Source organism: Belonocnema kinseyi, chromosome 1 (assembly GCF_010883055.1).
Source record: "Belonocnema kinseyi isolate 2016_QV_RU_SX_M_011 chromosome 1, B_treatae_v1, whole genome shotgun sequence".
Classification (NCBI taxonomy): domain Eukaryota; kingdom Metazoa; phylum Arthropoda; class Insecta; order Hymenoptera; family Cynipidae; genus Belonocnema; species Belonocnema kinseyi.
In genome coordinates, this window is record NC_046657.1 from 167,188,130 (window position 1) to 167,199,402 (window position 11,273).

An 11,273-nucleotide genomic window follows, 5' to 3' on the forward strand; every position below is an offset into this window, starting at 1 on the left:
CCACGCTTAAATTCATTTACCCAGTTATAAACCGTTGCTAAGGCAGGGGCAGATGTGCCATGAACTGAGTCCGATTCATTTTTTATCTCATATGGAGTTAAAGCCGTTAAATGAAAATGTTTGATTACCGCTCTGAACTCGTTTTTTCCATTTTTCTTAACGAACAATTTTTTTTTCAATTGGTTATAAAAACACGTAAACTCAGAAGATGTGGACTGTGACTGCACCATATATCTAGTCGGGAGTGGTGCTGACTAAAAACAGATGATTTGGAGCGATTCGCGCGCCATCTGTTGGTCACAGGAATATAGAATTATATTGTGCAACTTTAGCTTTTTAAATCTCATTTTAACTTCTGATGATAGCTTCTGCACTGCCGATAATGTTCCTACCCTCGTTTATGCGTCTGAATATCTCTTAAACTAGCTTTCCGCCAACAGTGAATAAATTCCCAAGATACACGAAATAATCATCTCTTATTCGTTTAACATAAAATAACTCTGGTATCCAGTTCGCGCATCCTTACCGAACGCCTTGCCTTGTATATAAACCGAATCACTCAGTTGTTCATTTGGCCTTACATAGGCCTTAATAAACCTTTCTATATTGATGGTATTGCCGTTAGTAGCCATACATTGATTTCATACTTTTTCAAAACTTCACAAAGTTTAACACCATCCACCCTGCTGAAGGCGTCTTGCAGATCAGAAAAGGCATAAACAACTTTTTTATTTACTTTCAGAATTCCTTCTATGATCTGCTGACTAATTATCTAATTTCCACTTGATCTTCCCATCATAAATGTATGACGTTACCAATTAGTATTTTGTTAATATATGCCTGCTATATTTAGTTAGTTGATAGTTTTACAATTAGTGTAGTTACCTCTATCGCACTTTCTCATGTAGATTGTAACGATAATGGGTTTTTTTTTCAATCATTTAGAAGTTCCTATTCTTAGCGCATATATTCAAGGTAATGAAAAGATATAGTCTGATAGAGATGTTAAATAAGATGAGTTCGTATAAGAGGAATATATAAGCAAAAAAATTAAGAGTTAATGGAGGCAAAGGAACCTACGGAAAATGTACTTACTGAGGTCTTGATTTCCATTGAAAAAGTCACTAAACCAGATGTGCATATTCGAAATTTCAGGCAGAACTTTGAAATGCTCAATGACCCATCTATCATTCTCTACGCGTCCTTCGAGGCCAAAATACGTCCTGATTCCTTCCATGGTAACATTGAATTTACCTGTTTGAACAATATACACAAATTTTCCATAAAACTGCGTGCCTCAATTAATCCAATTCATGACTTAGTTTCATTTAATCAAAGTTGTTCGACCCAAGTGAAACTTGGACAAAGTAAGGCGCTATCGGATACTAATTTAATATTTATGATACAAGAAGCATTTTGCTTAATAAAATAATTATAGTTATATTTTACGTTTTTTGTACGATGTATGCAATTATACATATTCTGAAAATCTTCCCCAGATTACCATTATTTCAGGCAGTGCCGGATTAAACGTAAGACCAACGCAGGCAATAGCCCATGGGCCTAAAGATTTTAGGCGGCCCTTAGGTGATATGTCTTTAAAATCTGGAGCTTATTCAAAATTTAAGATGGAAAGCCTTAAAATACCATTTGTTCATTCAACATTTTACTTGAAAATTACTTTTCACTGAAAACTAATGGTTCTCCTAATCTCTGTAAGTTTTATTGCTCTAATTTATAAACTAATAAGATCGACTAATAATAAGAAGCTAACCCGCCCTCAAGGTAAATTAGTGAACACCATTAAATAATGGTAGATAATTTTATAGAAATTTACTTTATTTTCTTATCGATAGATAACCGCTGCAGACTGAATTTAGAAGATCTCCATTTATTATTAAATTTGACCTGATTAGATTCAGTCTTTCACGGTTAGTCGTTCGATACATAAAAGAAAACCAATTTAAAACCCTAAATTTTTACCATTTTTTGTTATAAACCATAAAAAACCATGTTTTTTGCATTTTTCTCGAAAAGTAACTGGGAAACCCCCAATCTGACTTCGGATTCGGATTCAGCGACGAAAAATACATAAGAATACACCTGGCTGGTGATCTGCTCAGGACACTTTTCTTTTTGTGGGTCTGTGTTATAGAAAATAAGAAACTCAGACTACCAAACGAAAACTTTTTTCTTGTCACCTTGACAGTCTGGTCCGTTCCACCTTTGGCGCGCTGATAAGCTAAATACACTTGTAGTGAAGAATAGTTTTTTTTCAAGTCGTTGATCAGTGGCTGACCAGCTAATAACTAGCGGTTAATCATACGGTCTGGCTTAAACTTAAGAGGTTCAAGTTCTCGTATCTACATAATAGATTTGAATAGACGATGTTCACACAAGTCAATTAATTTACTCATTATTTCTAGAAATAGATTTGAATTATTACATGAATGAAAAAATACAGTATACCTTATAATTGCAAGTATTCAGTCTTCATGTACCTTATTCTTAATATAAAATTAAGCGAATGTGACATTTTACCTTTTCCACCGATCTTGAAAGCACTGATAAATCCATCTCCCTTGTAGTCACCCTCGAGCAGAATTTTTGGCACTGTCACGTCCATTTCGATATTAAATCGATCTCCCTCAAGATGAGCCTTCACTGACCGAAATCGATGGCCAGAAGCACCAAAAGTCTTGGAATTCTTCACTGTCATCTTTCCACGCAAGATACCGTTATGAAATTCCTGTTCTATTGAGTTGATCACAAAGGGATCCAATTGTGGAATTTCAAGTTCAGGAATTCCTACAAAATGTACATTTAAAAAAAAACTCGACTTTGGTTCAACTATTCCTCAAAATAAATTTCCTCAATATAAAATCGAAATTATCAAATGGGTTTCTAAGCATATGAACATTTAAATTATTAATTCTAAATAATAATTAAATAAACGTTGATATGGTTCTTCGATGTCTACCTTTGACAATAGTCGGCCATCCTTCCTCAATGGCAAGCCTCAGACATGAAGAGAAATCTTCGGCATTTCTATTACAGCGCCTCAACTCAGGACCTAAGAATATCCCACATTTTTACATCAAAATACTTTAAACATTGAAATTTATACAATATAAGACTTATTTTGAATTAATATTTTTACATTCTTATAATGAGAAGGTATTACTTTTATGTGAAAACTGAATAACGCGAATTTCTTTAAATCTCTATATTGCGAGACCCCCTGAATCCGAAAAAACAGGTTTTAGGATGGTGTCTGTTATCGTTGTCGTCTGTATCTCGGATAACTTTGGAAAGACTAATAGGATTAGGTTGCAATTTGGCACACTTTCTTCGAGACATAAAAGAAAGATCTAGTTCTTTAACCAGTTTCCACAAATTTTGAAACCATTTGTTTTAAGCTTTAAAAATTATATGTATAGCTATTATTTTTTCACATTGCGTGGATATTCGAACATTCAGTAAAGAGACAATTATCACAGTTACAGCATTTACCAAATTAAAAAAAAACTTTAATGAAGATTTTAAGAAAAACAGCGCACGATATGAGAAAAGTCTAGAAGAGAAAAAAGATTGCTTTTTGACAGACTTACAAGATTATCAAAACAGATTTTGTCATTTTCTTGTAAAATGGAAAATTCCAATTTTATTCCACAAAAAATAATTCAAAATTCCATTTTGCAGTCAAACTATGCAAGTTAAGAAAAAAGATGAGCAAACAAAAATTGTGCACCCAAAAAATATTCAGAAATTTGTTATTCATCACTTTTTGATAGGACGCTTATTTTTTCGCTTTATTCATAAAAAAAATTCAAAATAACAAAATTAAATTTTTGGACAAAAGAAACAAGCTACGAAAAAAAGTTTGTTCACCCAACCCGGGTAAAAATTATAACTTGGTTCTTAAGTGCCCCTGTCTAGATTTCCTATTTTCTATCGAGGCCCTAAAGTGGCAATCTATCGAGGGCGCAAGTGAATGCGTCACGCTCAGCTGGCGAGGTCATCAGAAGGAAACCCAATGAGGGCTTATTAATAGGGTCTTTATAGAATCTATATAGTTCCTCACATACTATTATTTAAAAGCATATGCTATTGTTTTTTATTTTGTTGATTCAAATAAAATATTATTCAAATATTTAAAAATTGATCATGCTTTAAATTCTGAAGTGTGATGCTATGGTTGCAGTAGTATTCAAGTTTAACCAGCACATTGCCATAATCTATTACCAGAAATTTTTTATTTAAAGAAGGAAAATATTGATCCAATTGTAAAATAAATTTTCTTTGCAACAGTTTAATCTAAAGATTTTACACCTTTCTGTAGCCTCTGACAAACACTCCTCCGTTTTTTCGTATTTTTATTGACATTCGATTATTAACTATACTCCGCACGCTATTCTAAAAACTAAACTTATTGTTAAATTTGACTAGAGAAGAATTATCGCTAATAACTAAAGACAAACGCAGTTTATTAAAATATACGCAAGCGCCGAGAATCGAACGCACCCACCGCAGGCTTCTAAGTCAAACGCCTAATCCCCATAGCTACGATGCCACGCTGAGTGCGGTATCATAAATGCTTGACGGCATTCATCCGATACTTTAGAAATTATGAAAAAAGGTTTTTGAAGCTCAATTTGTTACATATGATTTTTAAACGTACTAACGTGATTTCAAATTAAATCTATCTTTAAGAAAAACTCTATTCAAATTTTGAAGACAGCAAATATTTTTTATTTTTTCAAAAAAAAAAAATGAAATTTTTTAAATTTTGCATCTCGGTAATTTTTTTAATTTGTTCTTTTTTAAATTTAAGTATAATTAAGCATAAAAACATTAATGTACTTTTTTGCACTCACAGCTGTATTACCCGTTTTACCTGTCGAGGGCTTTACAAGGTCCCCACAAGAAAATATTTAATTGACAGATTTTATTTTCTAAATAAATCTTTATGAATAAAGCTTTTTATTTAGTTTAATTAAAAAATATAGTGCTAAAAAGTGAGTATATAAATAATGTAGGACAAGTAGCATACGACAATAACTGCCCGGGAAGAAACGTTTGCGGGATTTAGAGAGGGGACATATGGGATGCTGAAAAATATGAAGAGGCACGATGTGAGCTCAAGAAGGAGGTACACAAATACGATAGAAATATGAAGAGTGGGAAGAATTGTGGAAAGGCAAAAAAGGGAGTTTGGGAAAAAATAGAAAGTATAGAAAATAGACAGAGAGCATATGGTGAAAATAGGAAAAGGGAGATAAATGTAATAGAAGAGAGAGAGTGAATAAATTAAAGGTAAGCGCTGAACAAAGAAGCATTAAAGTAATAGTTAGCCAAGACGACACAGCCGCTGGAATAAGCTTGCATGTAATGATCAAGGGACTTAAAGTGAACCAGTAATCTTGCGCGCGCCTATTTAGCTTTTTATGAAAAAGAATAAATGAAAAGCCTATCTTTTTTATGTTATACATGTTTAATGAATGTTAAAAAATATTAGTATGAAATAATACAAGACATCAAGGGATGAGTTCTGTATCTGAAACTGTAATTAATCTTTTATGATAGGATTTCAAAGAATTCTTTATTTTTAGGTAGAAAATGAACTATTTTATTCCAAATGAGCATTTTTTATTAAAGATTAATTAACATATAATATTGATGAATAGCATTTACTACGATTTGGTAGCTCACGTTGATGATAATCATATTCTTTAAATAATGAACTTTGCATTTTTACACCACAATTTTGATAATTCAATTTAGTAACATTTTTTAACGCGCATTGTAATAATCAACAATGACCTTATATGTTGAAAAACACATGTAATAAGCTTGTTGCCACTTGGTAAACTTTTCCCTGAAAATCTTGGCCAAGTCTCCCCAACATTAACATTAAAGTTTATGAAAAACATAAATATTTTGTTTTAAATTAAAATAATTATTATTATATTTCAAATTACATTGAAATTAATGAAATATTGTATTAAAAATAACACTTTCAACAAATAACTATTTGAAAAATTATCATGTGGGGTGAAGGTGTTGTAAAAAATTTGGTTGATGGTGGTAGATGGAAGGTCAAGGTGTTATAACTGTTTTACAGAAAAATAGTCTTTTGACTTAAAAGTTTAAGAAGTGGGACAAATTTTTTTATTTCCTAACGAGCAATTCTTTATTTGTTTAAAATTCGTCTTTCTAGTTGAAAAATTCATAATTTTAGTTAAAAATTCATCTCTTTGGTTAAAAAATGTACTATTTTTTTTTAATTCTTTTTTTTCGGAAATGAATTAATTGTCTGTGTAAAAAAGCAACTTTTCTACTTTTGGTTTAAATTCGAATTTCTTATAGAAAATTAATATTTATGATTGAAAATTCGTTTCCTCATTTTACAAAGCATCTCTTGGCAGCATCTGCATTCGTTGAAATATCAAATAGTACATTTTCTATCTAAAATTTATATTTGCAGGTTAAAAAGTCAACTACTTTGTTGAAAATTTACATTCTGGTTCGAAAATTCAACTCTGGTTAAAAATCTAAATATTTTGTTTAAAATCTTTTCTTTTTGTTTTAAGATATCTACCACTACGTTTTCATTGAGAATTCTTTTTTTTAATACAACTCTTTTTGGTTAAAGATTAATCTTTTTGTTTGAAAATTTGGTCATTCAGTTTAAAATTTATATTTGTAGGTTGAAAATTTAACTATTTGGTTGAAAGTTAAACTATTCGGTGTCAAATACAAATCTTTCATTAAAAAGCCAAATTTTTAACAAAACCGTTTACACTGAAAATGAAAAAGTTTAATTTTCAGTTTTAAAAAATTAACGAATTTGCAATCAAATAGTTACTTTTTCATCAAAAAATATAACATTTTAACAAAATGGTTAAACTTTTAAATAAGTAGATAAATTTTCAAACAAAAACTAAAAAATATGATTATTCTAAAACAACAACAGCTGAATTGAATAAAAAAATTCATTTCAAGAAAATTTTTTAATTTTCAACCAGAGATACATTTTTAACTAAAATAATGAATCTTCTACAAAAAAAAATTAATTTGTAAAAGGTCGTTCAACCTTAAAACAATTAGAGAAATGTTCAACAAAAAAGATTAATTCTCAACCAAAGAAAGAAAGAATTTTCAACTAAAATTATGAATCTTCAACCTAAAAAAGATCCATTTTTACTCATTTAGTTTAACATTTAACCAGGTAGCCGAATGCAAACAAAAAATACAAATTTTTAACAAAATTATTGAGTCCTCAACAAAGGAGCTTTAACAAAAGATAAGTTACAACTACCAAATTACAGTTGTAGATGTATATATGCATATATTATCGAGCGCAAAGCTCTAGAACGAACAAAGAAAAAGAAAAATATCTAAAAAATTGTTGAGTTATCCACCCAAAAAGGCAAGTTTTAAAAAGCAGTTGAATTTTCAACTTAAAGGGATACATTTTCATTGTGTTTATGTTCAGTAAGAAAATCAAGTTTCTACCCAAAGAGATGAGTTTTTAACCAAGAAACAATTTTAGTCAAGACATTAAAAAAATGCATCTAAATTGTTGAACATTTTTAACAAAAAAATTTTAAAAACTGTTCCCTTATAGTTTAAAAATCAAGTAATTGGTTCAAAATTCGTCTTTTTTGTAAAACATTAACCTTATTGCTTAAAAACTAATCTTTTGAACATAGAATGTTTTTATGACGAAAAAATAGTTTTCTCAAAATTTAATCTAAAAACAACAAAATTTCCTTCCTGATCGATTCAAAGACTTGAATTGCAGAATCTGCCTAATGGTAAATGGATTCGATCTCCTTTGAAATAATTTTTATAACACTTTTTTTGGTTGAAAATTAATTTTTTTAACAGAAAATTAAACTATGACATTTTTGGTGAAAAAGTAATTTTTTAAATTAAAGTTTAATCTTTTTAGTTAAAAATCTAACTAATTGTTTAAAAATTTATAGATTTTGTTAAAAATTGGTCTTTTCCAGTATAAAATTAATCTTTTTGTTTGAAAATTCTTCTTGCTGATTTAGGATTTAACAATTTTTCTGACAATTCTTTTTTTTCAACATTAATTTATTATAGTGAAAATTTAACTTTCCATTTTTGGTTAAAAACTTATTGATATTTTTAATTGCAATCTGTTTTGGTAGAGAACTCAGATTTCTTTTCAATTGCACTTCTTTAAGTTAAAAATTATTTCTTTAACTAAAAACAGAACTATTTAATTTTTCGTCGAATATTAAGTTCATAATTGAGGCTTCATCTGTTTCGGTTCAAAACGAACCTTTTTGATTGGAAATTCAACAATTTTCTTCAAATTTCTTTTCTTTTATTCATTTTTATAATGATAAAATCTACTTATATTGCTTTTGGTTAAAAAATGATATTTTTTTAGATAAAAATCATATATTTGTTTGAAACTTTCTAGATTTTGTAGAAAATTAATAATGTTTTGTAGAAACCTAATATTATTGGTTAGAAATTAATATTTTTCATTAAGGATTGAGTTATTTAAAAAAAAATCCTTTTCAGTTTGTCAAAAAAAATTTTCTTTAAAAGAAATTTCGATTCTACTATTTTTGGTTGAAAATTGATATTTTAAATTGAAAATTGACCTTTTGTACTTGATAATTAAATTTGTTTAATGTTTATGTTTTGGTCCTTTTTTCGTTAAAGATTGAACTATTTGGAGATAAATTTATCTGTTTTGATGCAATATTTAGAAATTCAGAATTTTGTTGAAAATTTGTTATTTTTGGTAGAAAAATAAACTTCTTAATTGAAATTTCATCTTTGTTTCGACGATTCTATTATTACATGAAAAATTCGATTTTGGTGAAAAACTAATTTATTTACGAGAAAAGTCGATTATACCATTTTTTATAGAAAAATTATATTTAAAAAAAAATGGATCTTTTTTTGTTAAAAATATTTTTTTTTTCACCGCCTTTTTAAACAGGGAAATTATTCTTCGCAGTTGAAAATTCATCTTCTTCATTGAGGGTTCAATTATTATTTTTTTGAAAATTCCTTCATAGTTAGTCAAAAATTAATATATGTAAAATAAAATTGGATTATATCATTTTTGGTAGAGAATTGATATTTGAAATTAAAATTTTATTTTTTTTAGTTGAAAATTCAACCCTTTGATTTTAAAATGCACATATTTCGATGAAAATTCGTTATTGCAGTAGGAAATTAGTCTCCTCATTTGAAAATTCATCTTTGTGATTAAGAACAAAACTATTAAGTTGCACATTCCGTTTTCTTTTTAAATTAAATTCTTTAACTACAAATTTAACTCTCCCACTTTCGGTAAAAAATTGAAATTTTGAATTGCAAATTGATATTTTTTTGTTGAAAAATCAATTATCGGTTTCAAACATCGTCTTTTTTTATAGAAAATTAATCTTCTTGGTTGAAAATTCATCTGTTTGTTTGAAACTTTAACTATGTATTAATGTCTTTTAGGAAAATTTTCATTATACCATTGTTGGTTAAAAACTAATCCTCTTTTGTAGAGAATTAATTTCATGGGTAAAAAAATTAATCTGTTTTATATTATTTTTAACATAGATGTCCAAATTCGACTTTTTATTGTTTTATATAGGAAAAAACGTCTTGCATAATTGACTATAAAATAATTTTTATCGCTGAGAGATTTTGTTAAATAATGTATAGAACCTGCTTGATTTCAAGTGAATTCTATCTTATTCTAAAGACTTTTTATAATATTGTTCTTGGATTGAAAATTAATTTAGTTGAAAACAATTTATATCTGTAGAAAATTATTTTTCTTTGTTAAAATCTTATCTTTAGTATTTAGGATTGAACTATTTTCTTGATATTTTTTGTTTGTTAAAAATTAATGTCTAAGGAAAATTTCAATTATATCATTGTTGGTTGAAAACTAATCGTTTTTTTGTAAAGAATTAATGTTATGGGTAAAAAATTAATCTGTTTTTTATTATTCTTAGCATAGATGTCCAAATTCGATTATTTTGTCTTAGATTGGAAAAAAATGTCTTGAATAATTTACTATAAAACAATTTTAATCGTGGAGTTTTTCTGCTAAATAATGTGTAAAAGCTGCCTGATTTTAATTGAATTCTATTTTATTTTAATTACTTTTGATAATATTGTTCTTGCATTGAAAATTAATTAAGTTCAAAATTCTATTATTTGCTTAAAACAATTTTTTTAAATAGAAAAATAATCTTTGTGTTTGAAATATCATCTTTTTTGTTCAAACTTTTAGTCTTTGGTGTCAAGTTCATCTCTTTTAATTAAAATTTGAAATAATCTGTATAAAATTTCATTTTTTTGATCGAATTAATATTTATAAACTATAAACTGAATTATTCTATTTTTGTTTAATATTTGATATTTTTATTAAAACTTGATTTTTTTAGTTAAAAATAGAATTATTTGTTTGAAAATTCCCGTATTTTGTTCAGAATTTGTGCTTTTTATTAGAAATATAAATATTAAAACCCCATACATCCATAAACCTGAACATAATTCATTCAATCCCACATTTCTTAAACCATATATTGTTTAAAAGCACATAAAACATTGGAAGCCTATACATTATATGCAGCTGTTTTGTTGTGAAGGTCAAGTGCAAGGAGTTTAAAGGTACTTTTCTGATATTGAGTAAAGTTAGTGTAACATTGGTGTATTTTTAGTTATAAGTTAATGTTTTAGTTATTATTTGCATTCAATATAAACATTAAGTATTATTCCTGTGATGCATGGAATTTGTTATAATATTTCACTGCTGATAAAAAATACGGTAGCAACTTATTGAGATTTTGAGGTTAATATTACATTTTGCAATTTAAGAGCGAACTGCTCGCAGTAAACAAATTTATCAAAAAGAAGTAATATGAAAACATAAAAAGCTATTTTTTATTTTAATCCTGATTAAAATAGTTTCTGTTTTTTCACCAAACATTTTATAAATTTGAATGAAATCTTTATGTAATTTGTAAAAAAAATGCAGTAAAAGCTTAACTTTCTTAAAGTTTTTGAACTACATTTTCGTAACCTTTCATAGCAAAAAATAATATTTGATAGATCTTTCTAGATATATACGGAAGATTTACATTAAAGTGGCCAAAATTATCTAATTCTGCGACCAGCAGTTCGTTTTGTATTCTAAAATTAATTCCTAACCTCAAAATTTCAAAAGTTGTTATCGCATTTTCCACCAGCAATGGACTTTAATAACAAATTCC

The 11,273-nt window shown here is 27.8% G+C and overlaps 1 protein-coding gene across 1 annotated transcript in view; it reads right to left on the minus strand.

Moving 5' to 3' along the window:
* Positions 1-11,273, minus strand: part of LOC117170136 — a 26,694-nt gene that overhangs the window by 3,759 nt on the left and 11,662 nt on the right. Inside the window, exons 2-4 of the mRNA XM_033356680.1 lie at positions 2,981-3,073; positions 2,542-2,808; positions 1,096-1,254 (exon numbers count right to left, since the gene is read on the minus strand). Of these exons, the coding sequence (XP_033212571.1) occupies positions 1,096-1,254; positions 2,542-2,808; positions 2,981-3,073 (519 nt within the window). The remainder of the gene's footprint in view (positions 1-1,095; positions 1,255-2,541; positions 2,809-2,980; positions 3,074-11,273) is intronic.